We start from the raw sequence: 21,573 nt of genomic DNA, 5'->3' as shown, positions 1-21,573 counted from the left end.
TAAAAAGACAACAAAAGGTTAACTTCCTCATTAAGAGGAGGAGAGACTTCGGCTGGCCTATGCTTGAGCTGTTGGCTATGGCCCACTTCCCCAAAAAACAGAGAAAAGAAAGAGACTTTGCTTTAAGCTAGATAGGGGTGAAAGGGGACAGACTGTTTCAGAATGTTTGACACTGTTCTTCCAGCAAACTAAAGAGAGTAAGGCACTGCTGGGTGCCTCTGAAGGAATTTCAAAACGAGTCAGGAAACCATGGCCCCAGAACTTTGCGGGTTGCATAGGGATAGACAAATCTGGCTGTAGTTGGGGTTTGGCAAATGAACTATTTTTCCAGCATTTCATGTTCAGTGAAACTGAAAATGTGTTTGGCCAGAAACCCCTTTCTAATTCTTAAAACCCTGTGCATTTTTTAAAAGGTAAATCTGATCCATATGCTCTTGGTTCATTTACTTTCAATTCATCAGAATGAATTAAGAGCTAAGATGATGAATGGGAACAGCTCTGATTTTCCAAGAAGATTGTTTGAGTCTTTTTTCTTAGAACCCAGGCACATTTCCATCCTCCCCCCCCCCCCCCCAGTCATTCAGACAATCCTGACTGTGCTACATTTCAAACTTTAAATTCAAATATGCAATAAAGATCTAGGCTTGGCAAAGGGAAGACAACATGGTAGGGAGAATATTTCCAGGAAAAATACAGTTGGGGGAAGTGAGGGCAAGTAAGAAAAGTCATGAGGGGGAGAGAAGAGACAGCTAGTATTCATTAGGAACTCTGGGATTTGTGGGTGACAAAATTCAGCCCAGGCTGGCCCCTAACAGAAAACTCTTGGGGAACTTTATATTACCATTATACAGGGAAATGTGACCTTTTTATTTGTACTCACTATCTCCAGCCCCACTTGACAACACACACACACACACACACACACACACACACACACACACACACACACACACACACACACAGAGTGAACTCATGGAATAGTGTTAAGAGCAATAGAGTTTGAGTCATTCTGCTATATTAATAAAGGTGGAACCAAAGACAACCTCTCTAGGCCTCAGTTTCCCCATTTGTAAAATGAAGAGGTAGAATTGGATCATCTCTTTAGTTCCTTCTGGCCCTAAATCCACGGTGTTATTAAAGAAAAGGAAAAAAGGAATTCTTGAGCAGCTAGCTATTTAAAATGTAGAAATTTTTGGATTTAAACCATTTACATGTGTGGCAACTTACTGGTACATTGTCTCTTGTTATTCAGATTGGCAGTTTTCCACATAGATCAGGTTTTGTAATCTTTTAGTTCGGATCTCCTAGCTCAGCCTTATTTCCTTCTCTTCTTCTTCCTCCTCCTTTGCTGGAAGTCAGGACCCAGATCCTCGATTACTGTGAAAGGTTAACTCTTCTCCTCAGCAGAGTCATTTAATCATATTTCCCCATTTCTGGACACATAGTCACTTGATCAACAATCCTGAACCCCATCTCTCCTCAAAAAAACATCCTTATATTCTTCTTACTCTGTGGCTTTTCCAAGACCTCTTTTGTTCATGGTAACATGATACACACACTCTTGTCTCTCCACACCCAGCTGGATGCCATGGACCTTCTCATTTACCACCATTGATTTCCCCTTCCCCTTCCCCCACAACATATGGGACCATTTATAAAGATCCATTTTGATTACTGTTTTGTTAGAAACATTAACATCTAAAATCAATCATAATCATCTGCAATGGGGATAAACTAGAAGCCTTCCCAAAAAGATCAGGAGTGAAACAAGGATGCCCATTATCACCTCTATTATTTAACATTGTACTAGAAACACTAGCAGTAGCAATTAGAGAAGAAAAAGAAATTGAAGGCATTAAAATAGGCAATGAGGAAACCAACCTATCACTATTGGCAGATGATATGGTGGTCTACTTAAAGAATCCTAGAGAATCAATCAAAAAGCTAGTTGAAATAATCAACAACTTTAGCAAAGTTGCAGGATACAAAATAAACCCACATAAGTCAGCAGTGTTTCTATATATCTCCAACACATCTCAGCAGCAAGAATTAGAAAGAGAAATTCTATTGAAAATCACCTTAGACAATATAAAATACTTAGGAATCTATCTGCCGAGACAAACACAGGAACTATATGAACACAACTACAAAACACTTTCCACACAATTAAAACTAGATCTAAACAATTAGAGAAACATTGATTGCTAATGGATAGGATAAGCTAACATAATAAAAATGAATGGAACTATGCCCAAAGGGTGATAAAATATTGTCTGCCCTTTGACCCAGCCATAGCACTGCTGGGTTTGTACCCCAAAGAGATAATAAGGAAAAAGACTTGTACAAGAATATTCATAGCTGCACTCTTTGTGGTGGACAAAAATTGGACATGCCCTTCAATTGGGGAATGGCTGAGCAAATTGTGGTATCTGTTGGTGATGGAATACTATTGTGCTCAAAGGAATAATAAAGTGGAGGAATTCCATGTGAACTGGAATGACCTCCAGGAAGTGATGCAGAGTGAAAAGAGCAGAACCAGGAGAACATTGTACACAGAAACTGAGACACTGTGGTACAATCAAACATAATGGACTTCTCCATTAATGGCAATGCAATGTCCCTGAACAATCTGCAGGGATCTATGAGAAAAAACACTATCCTCAAGCAGAGGACAAACTGTGGGAGTAGAACACAGAAGAAAAACAACTGCTTGATTACATGGGTCGAGGGAATATGGCTGGGGATGTAGTCTCTAAATGAACATCTTAATGCAAATACCAACAACAGGGAAATATGTTTTGATCAAGGACACATGTAATACATAATACCCAGTAAAATTGGGTGTCAGCTATGGGAACGGTGGGAGGTCGGGAGTGAGGAAAATAAGATGATTCTTGTAACCCAAGAAATAATGTTCTAAATTGACTCAATAAATAAATTTTAAAAAATCAACCATAAATGATTTTAAGGGGATGTCTCTTGCCATACTTGGCAAAATAAATCATTGTATTTCTCATTATCCCATAGTAGGTATGCCATAGTTACTCATCTGTGAAAATGTTATATCTTCATAGTAGAATGTAAACTCTTTGAGGTCAGGTGTTGTCTCACTTTTGCTTTCATTACCCCTAACACCTAATAGATAATCAGTGCTGTAAGGGTTAAACATGGTTTGACAAAATAGATGAGTTAAAAAAATTGTTGTGGTCGCCGTTTCTAAAAATTAAACTATGAGTCAGCAAGCTGTTTAGTAGCTTTATTTACAACAAGGTAGAGATTAAACTGGGAAATATAGGAGGTAGAAAATATCACCAAGCTAAAAATACCCTAAATCCTAATCCTAGTGCCTCCAGACCTCAAATGTGAATCCCATCAGCCCATGAGAGTGTCTCCAGTCAGGTGTTCCAACAACCAAAAACTGATGCCGAAGAGGCTGAGCTGCAAACGGCAGACTCTCACACCAAGGAGGCAAGAGTCTCATCTGAGTAAGCATCCCTCTTCAGCCCGAGTTTCCAATGTAGGAAGCTGAATTTCGCCAAAATCCAAAGTCCAGATCAGGAAGCTGAAATCTAAAGAGCCAAAAGATGCTAAAAACCGCAAAGAAATTTCAGTGCACATGAGGCCAAGACCACCAAGAATCCCACCAGAGCTCATGCTCTCTAGGCTAAAGGCTGCCAAGAATGAAGAGTCAAATCTCTCTAAGGCTCCCACTTATATACAATTTTCTCTGCCCATCAGCTCTCCTCCTCACATCTCAGGAATCAATCATAGTCTTTCAAGTTGCCTAGCACTGCCTGGGGTGGGGGAAGTGCTTGTGGCCTTTTAGGGCGTGAACTTTCTTTGTTAGTGACTAAAGTTCTTGATTGATTAACTTAAAATAGACAAAGGGAATAAAAATTCCCTTTCACTATTCCCCCTGTGATTCTATTGGGATACCAGCATATTGAAATCTCCCAGATTTACATGCCTATTCTTCCCAATTAATCATTTCAAATATCCAGCTTATAACTCTAAAGATCTTCTAGGTAGATGTTGTAATAGATGCTCCTATTAGGATATTTATGGTAGCAGAGAGGTGTTGGAGCCATAACACCAGGAAATAAGTTAGAGGAAAGGCAAAGGTTTTCACTCCTTCCCCCACCCCACTTTCTGTCCCCCTCTCAGTCGATCTTAATGGATCTTCTCAATATTGTAAATTATTAGAAGTTTCAAAGGGCTAATCTCACACTGTAACTTTTCTGAAAGGGGTTTTATTCTTAATTTAGGGGAATTAAGGGAGGTGGGAGAGGGAAGAGGGAAGTTAAGGTCTCCCAATATCTTCTATGGGGTTCAATACAGGGAAAGAAAGTTATTTTGTCTATGAGGGGATATTGCTGATAAACTGAAAAGGTTCTTCAGAGCTAAGCTCCAACCTTTTCAATAGTAAGTCAATGAGTAGCCAGAATCCAGAGCAAGCCTATCTCTCCACTTCTTTCCTCCCAAACAGCAGGAAGAAAGTCCCCTGTTCAGCTGCTGGTTTCCCCAACTGCCTTCTCCTCAGATTCTATTGGAATCTTCCTTCCTTCTCTGGTTGATTGACAGTTCCTTTACAATTCCATCTTTTGCATTTGCTTGCCAATATCTCTCTGGCGTTATAATTTCTTTCTCACAAGGTGCATACAATACTGCACTTTCTAAGGGGAAATTACAATAGTTGGAGATAAGAGGGAAATAAAAGAGGAAGAGAGTAAAACCAATGATTGGTAGGCACAGTGACAAAAGCCAATTGGGGGCAATCCTGTTTGGCATAAGAGTTTACATTCAAAATAAATGTGTTCAACCCCCTTCGTTCAATTCACTACATCTCAAAGTTCCTTCTGGATCTTCTGATGCAGTGTATGGGTTCAATAGGCTTCTTTATGGAGCCTTCTTTAAAAGAGTTTCTTGATTTGAGGAGTTAGTGAGCTTCTTTTCCTGAAATTTCTCAGAAAAAAATTTAAATTTTGGCGTGCTTAATTCACCTTTAGCAATGGATGGGACACATTCCATCTCTCATTGCTGGGCCTCAGTACAGGCTCTCTCCTGTGTGGAATGTCCAACCTCCTCACCTCTGCTTCTTCATATTCCCAAGTCCTCAGCTTCCTCATGTCCTTGAACTGTCTACCAGTCCTCTCACTCATCCAGTAATCACCTTGCTGCCTCTCTCCTTTCCCTGGAATTCAAGGTTGACTTTAGGCAACTGAAAAAAGCAGAAAGCTAAACCTTTGTAAAGGAATAACCTCTCATCTCCCATGTCCATACCCACTGAATGCATCAAGTAAGCTGATGGACAGGAGGATCAAATTCCTTCCTCCTCTCACTGATACACGCCTATGTTTTCTAATATCCGTGCCTAGAACATTGCTTGCAAAAAAAAGATTTTTTTAATTGGCTGGAAATAACATATGTACATAGACCTGGCACATCTAATGGGAATATAAAATGTTTCAATTCCTTTCATGAGAGAATAAAAAATTAGATGGAATAATCACTGCATTTAATGCTCTGAATCATCATGCCCAGTCAAGGAAGCAGGGTGGTAAGCACCCTAGGATTTACTGCCTTGCTTAGCTTATGGAGGACAACTGGATTATACTCCATAGTAACTCACAGGTCTTGATGTCATTTGTTTGGCTTGGCCATCTAAACAGTCAAAGTGCCTTTTGTTAAAGTGCCGAAACCCCCTGGGACTATGGGAGAAGTTCCAAATTACTGAATGAACATCGACTGTTTTCCCTAAGGTAGTTCAGGATTGGATTACTAGGTGTGATTACTGGCAAATCACATTCCCTGGGCAGCTAAGTCTCCTCAGTACACAAAGCTTCCCTTCAGTAGCGATTTCTATTTAACTATAGGGATGACATAGAGATGGGGACATTTTAAATGCTTTAGGCATTTTCAGGGCAAACCAAATCTTAGCAACTGATATTTGCCTGGAATGGCTTAAAAAAAAATGGATGTTTTTTTCTATAGCTCCCAGAATAGCTAACTAACTGGTATTCTTTCCTCTAGATTCACAACCAATGCATTTTTCATGTTGCTACCATCTTGTTTTTATGCATGTATTACATCATGTCTCTCCTTTGCTCAAAATTCTTCAATAGCTCCCTACTACCTATTGTGAATAGTACCCAATCCTATACAGATAGTTCTTGCTTTAACTTTTAATACCTATGTTAATTTTATTGGATAGCACCATGCTCTTTCTCTCCTCTCCTGATCCATGTTCCCCCTCAAAATATCCCCCAAATCCTCCAAGTGAAAACAGAACTGATTTGGGGAGATACTGCTGCTGAGAATGGTAAAGTTTAAACTTTAGTCTAACAGGTAATTGTTCCAGCATCCTCCAACCCTCATTCCAGTATTACCTTTCCTCATAAGAGTCATTATCTTATTTTACCAACTTAGCTTGATGGCTCAATGGAAAGAGCATTGGGCTTAAAATGAGGAAGAACTAAGCTCAAATCCATCTTCATTTGTTAGCTGTGAAACCCTAGGGCAAGACATTTAACCTGTTTGCCTTAATCTTCTGGAGAAGGAAATGGAAAATCATGCCAGTATCTTTGCCAAGAAAACCCAATGGACTGATCTGTAGGGATCACAAATAGTGGGACAAATGAATGCTTGCACACCAACCTCATGATCACACCATTTCTATGACTTGAATGCACATTCTTTTAAAAACATTATCACCTATCATGTTAAACTGGGCTCAAATGTCACCTCCTCTAAGAAGCTTTCCTTCATACTTTAGCAATAACCTTCTCCAACTTCCAGGCTACGTGACCAAATGACTGGTGACTAAGACATTTTCTCCTGACCTCTCAAAGCTGTAGAAGAGATGCAATTACTCCCCCCCCCCCCTTTTATTTTTGGTAGGACGAAAAGAGCTACGTAGGATAGAAAATCACCGATGGGGTTTTCCTTTTCATTGTCCATTATCTCATTACCTTTTCCTCAATGCCTGCCCTTCTTTCTTCTTTCATTGTGGGTGCTCCCATCCTTCCAGTTGTCCAGGTTTCAACATAGATCTCATACTGTCTCACCCTTGCACATCTGGCTGCTGCCAAATCTCACTGTTTCAATATGAACAATGTCTCTCCTTCTTACCTCCTTTTTTCTACTTGCACCTGAGGACTGGCCCTCATTATCTCTCTCCTAGCTCGATTGCTGTAATAGCCTTCTCATTGGTCTTTCCTGTCTCAATTCTGCTCCCATCCTCCACCCAGGTGGCAAAGTGATTTCTCCTGAAGCCCAACTTATGTTGTTTCCTAAAGTCCATGATCATATCAGACTATCCCCAATCCTTACTTCCTGACCTTCTTGCTTACACCTCTTACCTGGATGCTTCACTTTGGCTGTTGCCCATGCCTTACAATCCCTTGTTTTCTTCAAACTCAGCTCAATGACCACTGAGGTCTTCCATGATTTCCCCAGCTACTAGATTATCTTGTATTTCTAGAATCTGTTCTGTATATAGTTATGAGAAGAGATATACATTTGCAAAAATATTCAAAGATCTTTAGAGCCAAATTTGGGAAAAATGATATTTTACCATGCAAAGAAGGTAATAGCCATCTGTTAAGTACCTACTATGTGCCAGGCACTGGGCTAAGCCCTTTACATATATTTTCTTATTTAATCCCCAAACACAACCCTGAAAGGTAGGTGCTATGACTATACCCACTTTCCAATTGAAGAAACAGAGGAGGCAGGGTTTAAGTAACTCATACAGGGTCACACAGCTAGCAAGCATGGAGGCTGGATTTGAACTCACTCCAAAGTCCAGTGCTCCATCCATTGCTCCATATAGCTGCTTCAGCCAAAAGTATGATCATGGAATAATTATTTGGCAAGGGCTACCAAGACATACAAAAAATCTCTAAAAACCTTTACCCTCAAACCTCAGCACTGTCTCCATGCAGGTTCACTCCTGAACTCTTGGTAAAGTACGTAAAAGAGTCGGGGAGCTGAAAGTATACATTTTTCTTTTACAAAAAGAGAATTTCCCAAATTTGCTGATATTTTGTGAGAGTTATACATAACCCAAAGGCTATTTAAGAAAAGTTAATATATTTTCCTTGTCCCTTAATTGGGCAGTAGGAGGTACTGGATTCAAAAGACCTGAGGTCCAATGTGGCCTTACTCACTAGCTGTGTGACCCTGCATAGATCACTTAATCTCTGCCTGCCTCAGTTTCCTCAATCAGAATAATAATAGCACCTACATCTCAATGTGGTTGTGAGAATCAAATGACAGTATTTGTAAAAATTGCTTAGCACAATGCCTTGCACACAGTCAGTGCTCTATAAATACTTATTCCCTCCCTCTCTTCAAAGTCAACATATTCTAAACATTATAAATACATATTCTAAAATTTTTTATTGATGCCTTAAAAAAAAAAAAAACCAAAACTCTGACCTCCTGTCTTTTTGATTCCAAGGCAGAAGAGCGGGAAGGGCTTAGGCAATGGGGATTAATTGACTGGTCCAGGGTCTCCCAGCTAGGAAGTGTCTGAAGACAGATTTAAACCCAGAATCTCCCCTGTCCAGGCCTGGTGCCTTACCTACAGAATAGCACTTATTCTTTTTTTTTTAATTGCTATTCTTTCTCAATCTATTGTTCTGTCTTTTCCCTCCTAGAGAGTTAGTTTTGTGGTTCAACAATACTCCATCATATTCATGTCCCATGATTCGTTTAGCAACCCACTTGCTAATTAGTGGGTATAAATTTTGAATCTAGTTTTTACCTACTAAAAAAATGTTTCTACTGATATTTTTTTCTTTTACTTTTTTAAAAATAAAATTTATTTGGTCAATTTCAAATATTATTCCTTGGTTACAAAAATCATATTCTATTCCTCCCTCCCCTCACCCTTCCTGTAGCCGATGCGCAATTCCACTGGGTATTACATGTCTCCTTGATCAGAACCTATTTCTATGCTGTTGATGTTTGCACTAGGATGTTCATTTAGGGTCTATACCCCAATCATATCCCCCTTGACCCACGTAATCAAGCAGTTGTTTTTCTTCAGTTTTTTTACTCCAACAATTTTTTCTCTGAATGTGGATAGTGTTCTTTCTCGTAGACCCCTCCAAGTTGTTCAGGATCACTGCATTGCCACTAATGGAGAAGTCTATTACATTTGATTGTACCACAGTGTATCAGTCTCCGTGTACAATGTTCTCCTGGTTCAACTCCTTTCGCTCTGCATCACTTCTGGAGGTTGTTCCAGTTCCCATGGAATTCCTCCACTTTATTATTCCTTTGAGCACAATAGTATTCCATCACCAACATATACCACAATTTGTCCAGCCATTCTCCAATTGAAGGGCATCCCCTCATTTCCCAATTTTTTGCCACCACAAAGAGTGCAGCTATGAATATTCTTTTATAAGACTTTTCCTTATTATCTCTTTGGGGTACAAACCCAGCAGTGGAATGGCTGGATCAAAGAACAGTTTTTTATTGCCCTTTGGGCATAGTTCCAAATTGCCCTCCTCAATGGTTGGATCAATTCACAACTCCAACAGCAATGCATTAATGTCCCTACTTTGCCACACCCCCTCCAGCATTCATTACTTTCCTTTGCTGTCATGTTGGCCAATCTGCTAGGTGTGAGGTGATACCTCAGAGTTGTTTTGATTTGCATCTTTCTGATTATAAGAGATTTAGAACACCTTTTCATGTGCTTATTAGTAGTTTTGATTTCGTTGACTGAAAATTGTCTATTCATGTCCCTTGCCCGTTTATCAACTGGAGAATGGCTTGATTTTTTGTACAATTGATTTAGCTCTTTATAAATTTGAGTAATTGGACCTTTGTCAGAGGTTTTTGTTATGAGGATTGTTTCCCAATTTGTTACCTCTCTTCTAATTTTGGTTGCACGAGTTTTGTTTATACAAAACCTTTTTAATTTGATGTAATCAAAATTATTGATTTTATATTTTGTGATTTTTTTTCTAGCTCTTGCTCGGTTTAAAAAATTTCTCCTTCCCAAAGGTCTGACATGTATATGATTCTGTGTTCACATAATTTACTTATAGTTTCCTTCTTTATTTTATATTCAGGTCATTCACCCATTCTGAGTTTATCTTGGTGTAGGGTGTGAGGTGGTAATCTAAACCTAATCTCTCCCACACTGTTTTCAATTTTCCCAGCAGTTTTTATCAAATAGTGGATTTTTGTCCTAAAAGCTGGGATCATTGGGCTTATCATAGACTGTCTTGCTGAGGTCACATACCCCAAGTCTATTTCACTGATCCTCATTTCTGTCTCTTAGCCAGTACCAAATTGTTTTGGTGGCCACTGCTTGGTAATATAGTTTGAGATCTGGGACTGCAAGGCCATCTTCCTTTGCATTTTTTTTCATAATTTCCCTGGATATCCTTGATCTTTTGTTCTTCAAAATGAACTTTGTTATGTTATTTTCTAATTCAGTAAAAAAGCTTTTGATAGTTCAATGAGTATGGCACTAAATAAGTAAATTAATCTGGGTAGGATTGTCATTTTTATTATGTTAGCTCAACCCACCCATGGAGCAATCAATGTTTTTCCAATTGCTTAGATCTGGTTTTAATTGTGTGGAGAGTGTTTTGTAGTTGTGTTCACAGTTCCAGTGTTTGTCTCAGCAGATAGATTCCTAAGTATTTTATATTGTCTAGGGCGGTTTTCAATGGAATTTCTGTTTCTAATTCTTGCTGCTGAAATGGGTTGGAGATAGATAGAAATGCTGATGACTTATGTGGGTTTATTTTGTATCCTGCAACTTTGCTAAAGTTGTTGATTATTTCGACTAACTTTTTGGTTGATTCTCTAGGATTCCTTAAGTAGACCATCATATCATCCATGAAGAGTGATAGATTGGTCTTCTCATTGCCTATTTTAATACCTTCAATTTCTTTTTCTTCTCTGATTGCTACTGCTAGTGTTTCTAGTACAATGTTAAATAATAGCGGTGATAACAGGCATCCTTGTTTCACTCCTGATCTTATTGGGAATGCATCTAGTTTATCCCCATTGAAGATGATGTTGGCTGATGGTGTTTTAGATAGATTTTAGATTTTTAGATAAATATGGTTTATTATTTTTAGGAAAGACCCTTCTATTACTATACTTTCTAGTGATTTCAATAGGAATGAGTGTTGTATTTTGTCAAAGACTTTTTCTGCATCTATTGAGATAATCATGTGATTTTTGTTGGTTTGATTGTTGATATGGTCAATTATGTGGATGGTTTTCCTAATATTGAACCATCCGTGAATTCCTGGTATAAATCTCACCTGATAGTGAGTAACCCTTGTGATGGCTTACTGGAGTCTTTTTGCTAGTATCCTATTTAAGATTTTTGCATCTATGTTCATTAAAGCGATTGGTCTATAGTTTTCTTGCTCAGTTTTTGACCTGCCTGGCATTGGAATCAGTATTATATTTGTGTCATAAAAGGAATTTGGTAGAACTCCCTCTATGCTTATTATGTCAAAACGTTTGTATACTATCAGGATTAGCTGTTATTTGAATGTTTGATAGAATTCATTTGTGAATCCATCAGGCCCTGGGGATTTTTTCTTAGAGAGTTCTTTGATGGCTTGTTCAATTTTGTTTTCTGATATGGGATTATTTAAGAATTCTATTTCTTCTCCTGTTAATCTAGTCATTTTATATTTTTGTAAATATTCATTGGTATCACCTAGATTGGCATATTTATTGCTATGTAATTGGGCAAAATAGTTTTTAATGATTGCCTTAATTTCTTCTTCATTGGAGTTGAGGTTTCCCTTTTCATATATGATACTGCTAATTTGGTTTTCTTTTTTCCTTTTTTAAAAATTAGATTGAGTAGTACTTTGTCTATTTTGTTTGTTTTTTCAACATACCAACTTCTAATATTATTTATTAGTTCAATAGTTCTTTCACTTTCGATTTTATTAATTTCTCCCTTAATTTTTAGGATCTCTAATTTAGTTTTCTTCTGGGGATTTTTAATTTGTTTGCTTTCAAGTTTTTTGATTTGTATATCCAATTCATTGACCTCTACCTTCCCCTATTTGTTGATATATGAACTCAAGGATATAAATTTTCCCCCGAGTACTGATTTGGCTGCATCTAATAGATTTTGAAATGATGTGTCATTATTGTGATTTTCTTCAATGAAATTATTAATTGTTTCTATGATTTGTTCTCTAATTAACCAATTTTGGAGAATCATATTATTTAATTTCCAATTAATTTTTGATTTGGCTCTCCATGTACACTTACTGATCATTATTTTTATTGTGCTTTGATGTGAAAAGGTTGTATTCATTATTTATGCTTTTCTGCATTTGTATTCCATGTTTTTATGACCCAGTACATGGTCAATCTTTATGAATGTACCATGTGCTACTGAAAAGAAGGTGTATTCCTTTTTGTCCCTATTTATTTTTCTCCATATATCCATTAACTCTAATTTTTTAAAATTTTATTCACATCTTTTACCTCTTTCTCATTTATTTTTTGATTTGATTTATCTAAATTTGATAGTGGTAGGTTCAAGTCTCCCACTAGTATAGTTTTACTGTCCATTTCCTCCTTCAATTCCACTAGTTTCTCCTTTAGAAATTTGTATGCTATTCCATTTGGTGCATACATGTTGCTTACTGATATTTCCTCATTGTCTATACTCCCTTTTATCAGGATGTGTTAACTTCCCTATCCCTTTTAATCATATCTATTTTTACTTTGGCTTTGTCAGATATCATGTTTGCAACTCCTGCCTTCTTTCTGTCAGTTGAGGCCCAATAGGTTTTGCTCCAACCTTTGATTCTAACCTTGTGAGTATCTACTTGCTTCAGGTGTGTTTCTTGTAGACAACATATGGTAGGATATTGGATTCTAATCCACTCTCCTATTTGTTTTCATTTTATGGGTGAGTTCATCCTATTCATATTCGAAGTTATGATTGTCAATTGCATATTTCTCAGCATTTTGATATCCTCTACTAGTTCTATCCTTTCTTCTTTTGCTATATCCTTTTAGACGAGTGGTTTCCTTCTAATCATCCCCTCCCTTGACATACTTCCCTTTCTAGCCCCTCCTTTTTTGTTCCCTTTTTGTTTTTTTAGGGTCTGTTAAGTTCTCCCCCTCTTTCCCTCCCTTTTTGTACTCTCTCCCCCCTTAGTTTTTCCTTCTCACTTTCCCTGTAGGATAAGATAGAATTTAAGATCCCAATGGATCTAGATGTTCTTTCCTCTCAGAATTGATTTCACTGAGAGCAAGGCTTACCTTTTAGCACTCTCTTATCTCCTTATAAGAGTATTCTTTCCCTCCCCTTCCCATGTGTATCTTTGTGTGATAAATATTATCCTACTTATTTTATTTCTTCAAGTATCTCTTGATGCCATCTTTGATTTCCCCCTCCCTTTTTATTTTTTGGTATATCATCTTATAGCACTCATTACCCCAATCTCTTCCTGTGAATGATTCTTTTAATTACTATAACATTGAATATAATTTTTGAGAGTTACAAAATAACATTTCTCCTTATATTAATATATATAATTTGATCTAATTGTAGCCCTCATAAGAAAATTTGAATAAAAAAACATTTTCCCCCTTTTCCCTCTCTTTCTTATTTACCTTTTCATATTTCTCTTGATCTTTGTGTTTGGATATAAAACTTTCCACTTAGTTCTGGTCTTTTCTTTACAAATATTTGGAAATGTTCTATTTTCTTGAATGCCCATACTTTCCCCTGGAAGTATATAGTCAGTTTTGATGGATAGGTGATTCTTGGTTGAAGACCAAGAATCTTTTGCCTTTATGAATATCATGTTCCAAGCCTTGCAGTCATTTAGTGTGGAAGCTGCCAGGTCTTCTGTGAGTGCCGATTGGTGCTCCTTGGCATCTGAATTGTCTCTTTTTGACTTCCTGTACAATTTTCTCCTTAGCTTGAAAGCTCTTGAATTTAACAATTACATTCCTGGTCTTTTGAGGATTTAGTGTAGAGGGTATTCTATGAACTCTTTCAATGTCTATCCCCCCCCCCCCCACTTGTTCAAGAACATCAGGGCAGTTTTCTTGGATGATTTCTTGTAGTATGATGTGAAGACTTCTGTTTATTTCTGGGTTTTCAGTTAGACCAATGATTCTCAAATTATTTTGTGATCTGTTTTACTGATCTGTCATCTTGTCAGTGAGATATTTTATGTTTTCTTCTATTTTGTCAGTCTTTTGACTTTGCTTCATTAATTCTTGCTGTTTTGCAAGATCATTGTCTTCCAGTTGCCTAATTCTAGTCTTTAAGGACTGATTTTTCCACTATAATCTTTTGATTTTCCTTTTTGGTTTGGCCTATCCTGCTTTTCATGGTTTCCAGCTGTTTCTCCAATTTTGCGTTCTTGTCCTTTAAATTGTTATTTTCTCTTTGAATTATTTCCCAGTTTTCTTGCCAGAAGGCTTTCATCTTTTTGATAAGCTCTAACTTAAATTCTTCAAGAGCTTGTGGACAATTTCCATTTTTTTGGTATGGTTTTGGGTTTATTTTAATTTCCTCCTGTATTTCCTCTGTACCCTGGGTTTTTCCTCCATAAAAATTTTCCAGGGTCAACCCCTTCTTCCTGTTTTTCGTGGAGGAGGTTGTTGCTCCTGGGAACCATTTGCCATTTTTGTGGAGGCTTTTCCTCTCCTTTTTAGTCAGAAATCTGACTCTCTGTCTATGGAGCTAAGGAAAAATGATTTTGCCTGAGGCAAGCTGTTGAATCTCCACAGCTTCTGTTGTTGCCCTTCTTTGTGCTATTTTCCTGCGAGAGCCCATGATTTGCGCTCTTCAGCCTGCTAGGGTTTCAGGTGTAGCTGCTCTCAGGGGTAGGTCTTTGGCGGTCTTAGTCAGCTCCCAAGGACCTAGAGGTGCACCTTACTCACTCTAGAGGTGCCCCTTGTTCACTGATTCTGGTGTGCGCTGGCTCTGACTCTGGCTCCGTAGGTGGGTTGGGGGAGGGTAGATCAGCTTGCGGTTTTGGTAGGAGCTTTTTCACCCCCTTATAGTGTGGAAAAGCCCAAATCCCACATACCTTCAATGTTGTGCCATACTGTAGAGTCCCTTAGTTCTCATGAATTTTGTTTTTTGTTTTTTGAGGTAGTCTATATCTATATCGGTGGGCTGAGGAGAGGACGAGTCTTGAGTCTAGACTGCCGCCATGTTTACCCAGAAGCCCTGTTACTGATATTTTGATATATCAGTATGACCTTTTTCTCTATCCCTCTCCCTCAATCTTTGACCTCCCCATGATACATGCCAAAGAGTGGGATCTCTAGACCAAAAAGATATGGAGATTTTAGTCAGTGTTTTAGGATACTTGCAATTTTCCATGCCAGAATGTTGGGCTTGGCCAATCTACAACCCCACTAACAGAGTATCAGTGTGTTTGCCTTTCCAGAATACCCCAACATTGATTATTCCCACCTTTTGCCACTTTTTCAATTGGTTGGGTATAAAGTGAAACTTCAGAGTGGTTTTGACTTGCATTCCCCATTACTGTGATCTTTTACATTTTTGCACCAGTTTATAATTTTTCTCCTGAAAACTTCTTATCCTTGGACCTTGGGAATGACATTTGATGCAACATTTCCACTACCTCAGGGAATATGGAAATTTACTAGCTGAATTTCAACAAAAACCTTTGCATAATGAGTGGATAGGATCGAAAGGGAAGAACTGTCAGTAAATAGGAACAGCTCATGATGTACTTTTTCAAAATGACACTATGAATCTTCTTTATTAGTCATACTAGTCATTAGAACCAACTACCAAAGCAGACTGTTTGTGGATACAAGTTATAAGGAAATATAAATATATTTGGGGTATATTAGATTTTTTTAGTTTGTGGGTATGTGCTGAAAAGGTTCATTGCTCTATCCCATCAGGTCTTTCTGGCTCTCACTTTTCATGTGGCAGGAACTTAATGAATATATATAGAAATGTGTAAAGTCTAGTGGCAGAAATGAGGAATATGCAAATTTTTACTGTAGATAAGAGTTGATATTTTCCTTTTAAAAGCACATGCACAAGCATACAGGGAACCCTTCCTCCCCCACTGCCACCTTGTACCTCAGGAGCTGAAGACAGGAATGGTTTTATGTAGATGTTGGAGTCATGAACCTTCAGGTCATGGTCTCCAAGTCCTCTGGTCACGCCAATAGTTGCCATCACTCGTGCCTAGGAGTAGGAGAAGCACAGGTCATCCAGAGCACCCACAGAGACCCCAAAAAACAAAAAATGCCCCACAAAACAACAACCACAATCTCCACTCAAACAATAGTTATAGATAGCTACTTATCCCTTATGTATGTCCCAGTTCTTCCCACTCCCTTTGCTATTGACTGTAACCTTGAACCTTTTCCCCTCTGCTATTTTGAGATTTCATCTTTGATTCCTCATCTCTATGGCTGCCATTTGCCTGTTTTGCCCAAGGTCCTAATTCTCAAAACAGCAAGTGCTACTATAACTGCCCCCACCTCTCCATCTCTCTGTCACTACTGAAGATCTGGAAAAAATAATACTGCCAAGCAATTGAGCATCATAAACAGATATGATTTTATCAATGAAAATGACATTAAATAAATGTGTTACCACGTGCATTGCTCTTTCTTCCAAAGGACCAGGGGGCCTCCCTCTCCAATTGATTTGTGTCTGAAACCTTCTCTATATATTACCTCTTTCCCACTAGGATGTGAACAACTACAGCATGTGGACTATCTCCATTTTCCTGTCTGTATCCCAAGTACCTACCATTGTGCTTTCTATAAAGTAGGTGCTTAATAAATATTTTTTCTTTCCTTCTTCCTTCCTTCCTTCCTTCCTTCCTTCCTTCCTTCCTTCCTTCCTTCCTTCCTTCCTTCCTTCCTTCCTTCCTTCCTTCCTTCAGTGAAAATTCACTGCCTCCCCACCAAAGAATTGTGAATTGTCAGAATTATATCCATATTCAGAGCACTGGTCCTGAAGTCAAAAAGACCTAAGCTCAAATCTGGCCTCAGACACTTCCTAGCTATGTGATTCTGGGCAAGTCACTTAACATTATTTGCCATAGTTTTGTCATCTGTAAAATAAGTTGGAGAATGAAATGGCAAACCACTCCAGTATCTTTGTCAATGCAATCCCAAATAGGGTCATGGAAAATCAGGCGGGACTGAAATGATTACTAATACCCAGATTAGAAGGGTATGGAATATTTATATGATAAATACGTGTTGGGCATTTTTCTTACATCATGCTAGGAGGTGATGGGAATCACCCTTTCTTCCATCTTCAAGAATATGGATGCATATTGGGAAGACCAGCTTGGCTATCAGTCAAGGATAGTATAGAAAGGATTCCTACCTAGGAATCCTTTGTGGCTTAGTAGATTGAGAGCCATGCCTAAAGATGGGAGACCCTGGGTTCAAATCTTGCTGGAGACACTTCCTAGCTGTGTGATCCTAGGCAAGTCACTTAACCCCCATTGTTTTAAAAAAAAAAAGGTTTAAAAAGGGTTTAAAATAAGAGAAGAATTAATTTTAACATGATAGAAAGAACACTACTATGCTTGTCCCTATTTTCTTCTGAACTATATTCTCATTTCTGCATAATTTTAAAATGTTTCATTGTTACTTTTTTCTTTTTCTCATCATTCTTACTAAAAACCTTCACACTTTACCTTAACCAACCCCTCCCCTCAACATAAAAAGCCCTCTCTGTAATAATTATGGTCAAACAAACTTGGCTCTGTCTTTTAAAATTGTTTCCCTTCACAGTACTATAGTAATTTTATAGAAATCTTTCTCCTGATTTTCCTCATTTTACTCTGCAGCAACTTATTATATTTTCACATTTCTCTGAATCTATCCTTTTGTTCTTTTTACCCTCATCTTCTTATTTGTTTTTATGAACAAGGTAAAAGAAGGAAAATGAAGAAGTGGGATCAATACTATGAATTTGGCCTCAGACACTTAGTAGCTGAATGACCCTGAGCAAATCACTTAATCCTTTTTTGCATCAGTTTCCTAATCTGCAAAATAAGCTGAACAAGAAAACGGTAAACCATCTTGGTGTTTTTGCCAAGAAAACCCTTAAATGCGGTTATAGTCAAACAGGACAACAATAATGCAGTGTTCCTTTCTTTATCTCTTTTTAATAGCCACTTAGTGATTCACCATTTGAAGCTGGTTCATTGGCTGATGCTCCTTCCTTGACTCTGTCCTCCTTCTTAAACTTCTTTCTTACCATTTCCAAAATTTTCAGAGTTTTTAGACATCAAACTGTTACATGGATGTGTCTATGGTCAACCTTCCTTTCTTTAGTTAGGACAAGATTCATTAGATGTACAATGTCTGAATTTTTTCCTCCATGTTTGAATGCTCTTCTCATGAAGCTCAATTATGGGTAATGGCAAGTTCCTTTCCCTTCTTCCTCATTTCTTCCCTCATGTATGTATACCATATTTCCTTCATTTCCTTTCCCCTTTTAAAGTTAACAAAAGAATAAAACCACACAGTTCTTGGGTTTTAATGTTAGTGTCTTCAAGGATTCCTGAACCATTTTCCTTCTGGAGAAAGATATTTAGTATTCCAATATATTCTCTCCTTATAGAAGCTGTACCATATAGTGTTATACAATTTATACTGTAGTTCCTTAGTACTTGAGCTCTTTCTTTTCTGAAGGCTTGCAGTATTATTATTAATTTTTTTGAACTAGAAACTTTGCAATGACATCCCTGGGTGTTTTTGACAGTTTCTTTGAGGAGGTGACCAATGGATTTGTCTTTTCTTACTTTGCCCTCTATTAGATCTAAGATGCCATTGTCTCTAATGATTTGTTGATTATGATTCTTTTATGATTTATTGAAATATGATTTTTTTTGGGGGGAGTCTGATGATACTGAAATGATCTCTCCTCAACCACTTTTTCAAGTCTTTGATAGTGGATATTGCCTTTTAATTTTTCAATCTTTTGATTTTGTAGCAACATTTCTTTTTTTTTTAAACATTATTCTATTTGGTCAAATTCACTCCTTCTTTACTCCCCATATTTGTCTGTGCTCTTGCTCCTCTCATTGTTTTTGGTTTGGGGGCTTCTGTCAGTCTCCCCTCTTGGAGCTTTAACAGGAGATCTCTTGGTGTAGTCTCTGGTGGAGGTTTGTTGGGGTTTGAGCTTCCCTGTCCTCTGGAGGCTTTTGGTTGGATTAAAGTCCAGCAGTCAATGAGGATGGGTGTGGAGCCTGGACTTCACTGAGTTCTGGAGACTCTTGATGGGATTAAGTTCAGCTTAGTTGGGCTGGGTGTGCTCTGATTCCAAAACTTCCTGTGTGGAAGATATCCACAGCTCTGGCCAGGCTGCCAGGTCTATGTTTCCTCTCTAGCTCCTTCCCAGCCATCTGTTTTGGAGACTGAAGTTATCACAGCCCTTATTGCAATGTACGTCCTCCAGACCAGCACCCTTGCCTGCCCAGAAGTTCCCGCTGCCGCTAGGGTTTGGGAGTCTCACCGCTCTGGGTGGGAAGGGGGAAGGGTCCTGGGACCTTCCTTCTGTCTTCCCCTTAAATCCGAGTGTTCTTGGATTCTGGCTATTTGGGGGGCATACCTTTTGAATTAAGTCCAGCAGGAGGGTTCCTTGGCTCTGTCTTGTTGTTAAGTTTGTTTTTCAGTCTCTGGGAGCATTCAGTTTGTGATTGGTTAGGAAGGGTATTTAGAGGTCTGAACTTCTGTTCCTTCTAGGCTGCCATCTTGATTCCACCTCTCTGTATCAACATTTCTTGCTGTCTCATGGAGTTACTGCATTCTGACTATGCCCCTTTATTTTTCATGGAGTTAAGTAATAGTAATAACATTTACATAGTGCTTATTGTCTAGCAGGACCTGTGCTAAATGCTTTACAAATATTATCTCATTTGATCCTCACAATAACCTTGGGTGGTGGGTACTATTATTAACTCTATTTTACAAGTGAGGAAACTTGGGCAGACAAAGGTAAACTTGCTTCTTGAATGAGGTTGCCTACCTTCTCTTCTCAGTCGTGTTCTATTTTCTTCTTCAGAACTTTACTTTCATTAAAAAAAATTCTTTCTTCAATTATTCTAGTTAATTAAGAAAAATCCTTTCCTTCTGCCTTCTGAATCAATACTATGTATTGGGCTAGGCAATGGGAGGTAAGTGACTTGCCATGGGTCACACTGCTAGGAAGTATCTGAGGCCAGATCATTCTGTAAATTCTTACAAACAAAATGAAACCCACATTTTCCTCTGATTCATTTCTTTCTTAGCAAACCCAAGTGCTTAAAAATAATTTTGCCTAGAAGAAAAACATAGGATTGATCATGTAGTTCAATAGGGGCATGATTAGGGTTTTGATGTTAAAAGATGTAAATCTTGAAATTTCTCAGACTTGTGAATGTTAAAAATTTCCCCATCGGGGAATTCTCAATTGGAACAATTCCCTACTGGGAACATTCCCCATTTTGACTGTGAGAACTCACCAGGATCAGAAATGGGAGGACCTCTACTCCACCCGTACTTAAGACTGCTTTAGGGGAGAAAACTCCTTGCTAAACAATGAAAGTACTTAGAATCATACTTATAATGAGGCAAGGAGTTCTTTGAGCCATGCCTGATTTTAGAATTGATACAAAGGGATGCTAGGTACCTATAAAGGTTGAGCAACTTGTAAACTTGCCAGGAGCAAAGAGGTGAAAACTTATTCAGAGGTTTTCTCTTGAGGGGATTAGTCGACTCAGCTGTGTTTTCTCTGGTTCAGACTTACTCAGAGGTTTTCTCCTAAAGGGATTAGTCAACCCAGCAGTGTTTTTAGAATGGGTTGTCCTTTGGAAAACGTCTACTGTGATTGGTAGATGGAAGAACTTAGGGGAGGTGACATAGGAGAAAACCCCCTATATAAGAAAGAGATTCTCTTGAGAAAGATCACTCTACTGCAAATATGAATAACATGGAAATAGGTTTTGAACAATGATACATGTATAACCCAGTGGAAATGCTTGTCAGCTTTGGGAGGGGAGAGGAATGAACTAGTGGGGTGGGGTGTTGGAGAATCGTGAATCATGTAACTATGGAAAAATATTCTAAATAAAAAAAAATTAAAACAAGATTAATAACGATGGAAGGAAATGAACATTTAAAAAATATAATTCTGCCTAGATGAGAGTTCTCAGCTCAGGTGCCACTTTCTACCCATGGCCTTTTCTAAGTGCCACACCATCCACCCCCTCAACCCCCAATCTTTCCCAAGTTGTTAATGACTGCTCACCTCTTGAATAATCTTCGCATATAGTTACTTGGGGAGTGCTGTATTTTTTTATAAGCTCTCAGAGTCCTGAGATACTTCATTTTAGTTTTTGTATCTTTAGTGCCTACCACTGGGCTTAGAACAGAATAGATACTGAACTGATATCTGCTGAAATTAATTAATGAATTAATTTAATGAATTAGTGAATTAGTGAATTAATTGAATGCAGCTCTACTTTCTCTGGTCATTTGCCATCTCTTCTGGCTTTGTCCAACATTTCACACAGTGATCAAACATATTGGTGC

At 38.1% G+C, this 21,573-nt stretch overlaps 1 protein-coding gene across 2 annotated transcripts in view; it reads right to left on the bottom strand.

Moving 5' to 3' along the window:
* The window catches only part of PPM1H (protein phosphatase, Mg2+/Mn2+ dependent 1H), a 345,181-nt gene that overhangs the window by 39,220 nt on the left and 284,388 nt on the right, over positions 1-21,573 (bottom strand). For both annotated transcript variants that reach the window (XM_056797680.1, XM_016425600.2), the window contains exon 8: positions 16,106-16,213. In XM_056797680.1, coding sequence (XP_056653658.1) covers positions 16,106-16,213 — 108 coding nt within the window. The remainder of the gene's footprint in view (positions 1-16,105; positions 16,214-21,573) is intronic.

Source organism: Monodelphis domestica, chromosome 5 (genome assembly GCF_027887165.1).
Source record: "Monodelphis domestica isolate mMonDom1 chromosome 5, mMonDom1.pri, whole genome shotgun sequence".
NCBI classification, from domain to species: domain Eukaryota; kingdom Metazoa; phylum Chordata; class Mammalia; order Didelphimorphia; family Didelphidae; genus Monodelphis; species Monodelphis domestica.
Note: the sequence above shows the minus strand (reverse complement) of the source record. Positions and strands in the feature narration are given on the sequence as shown.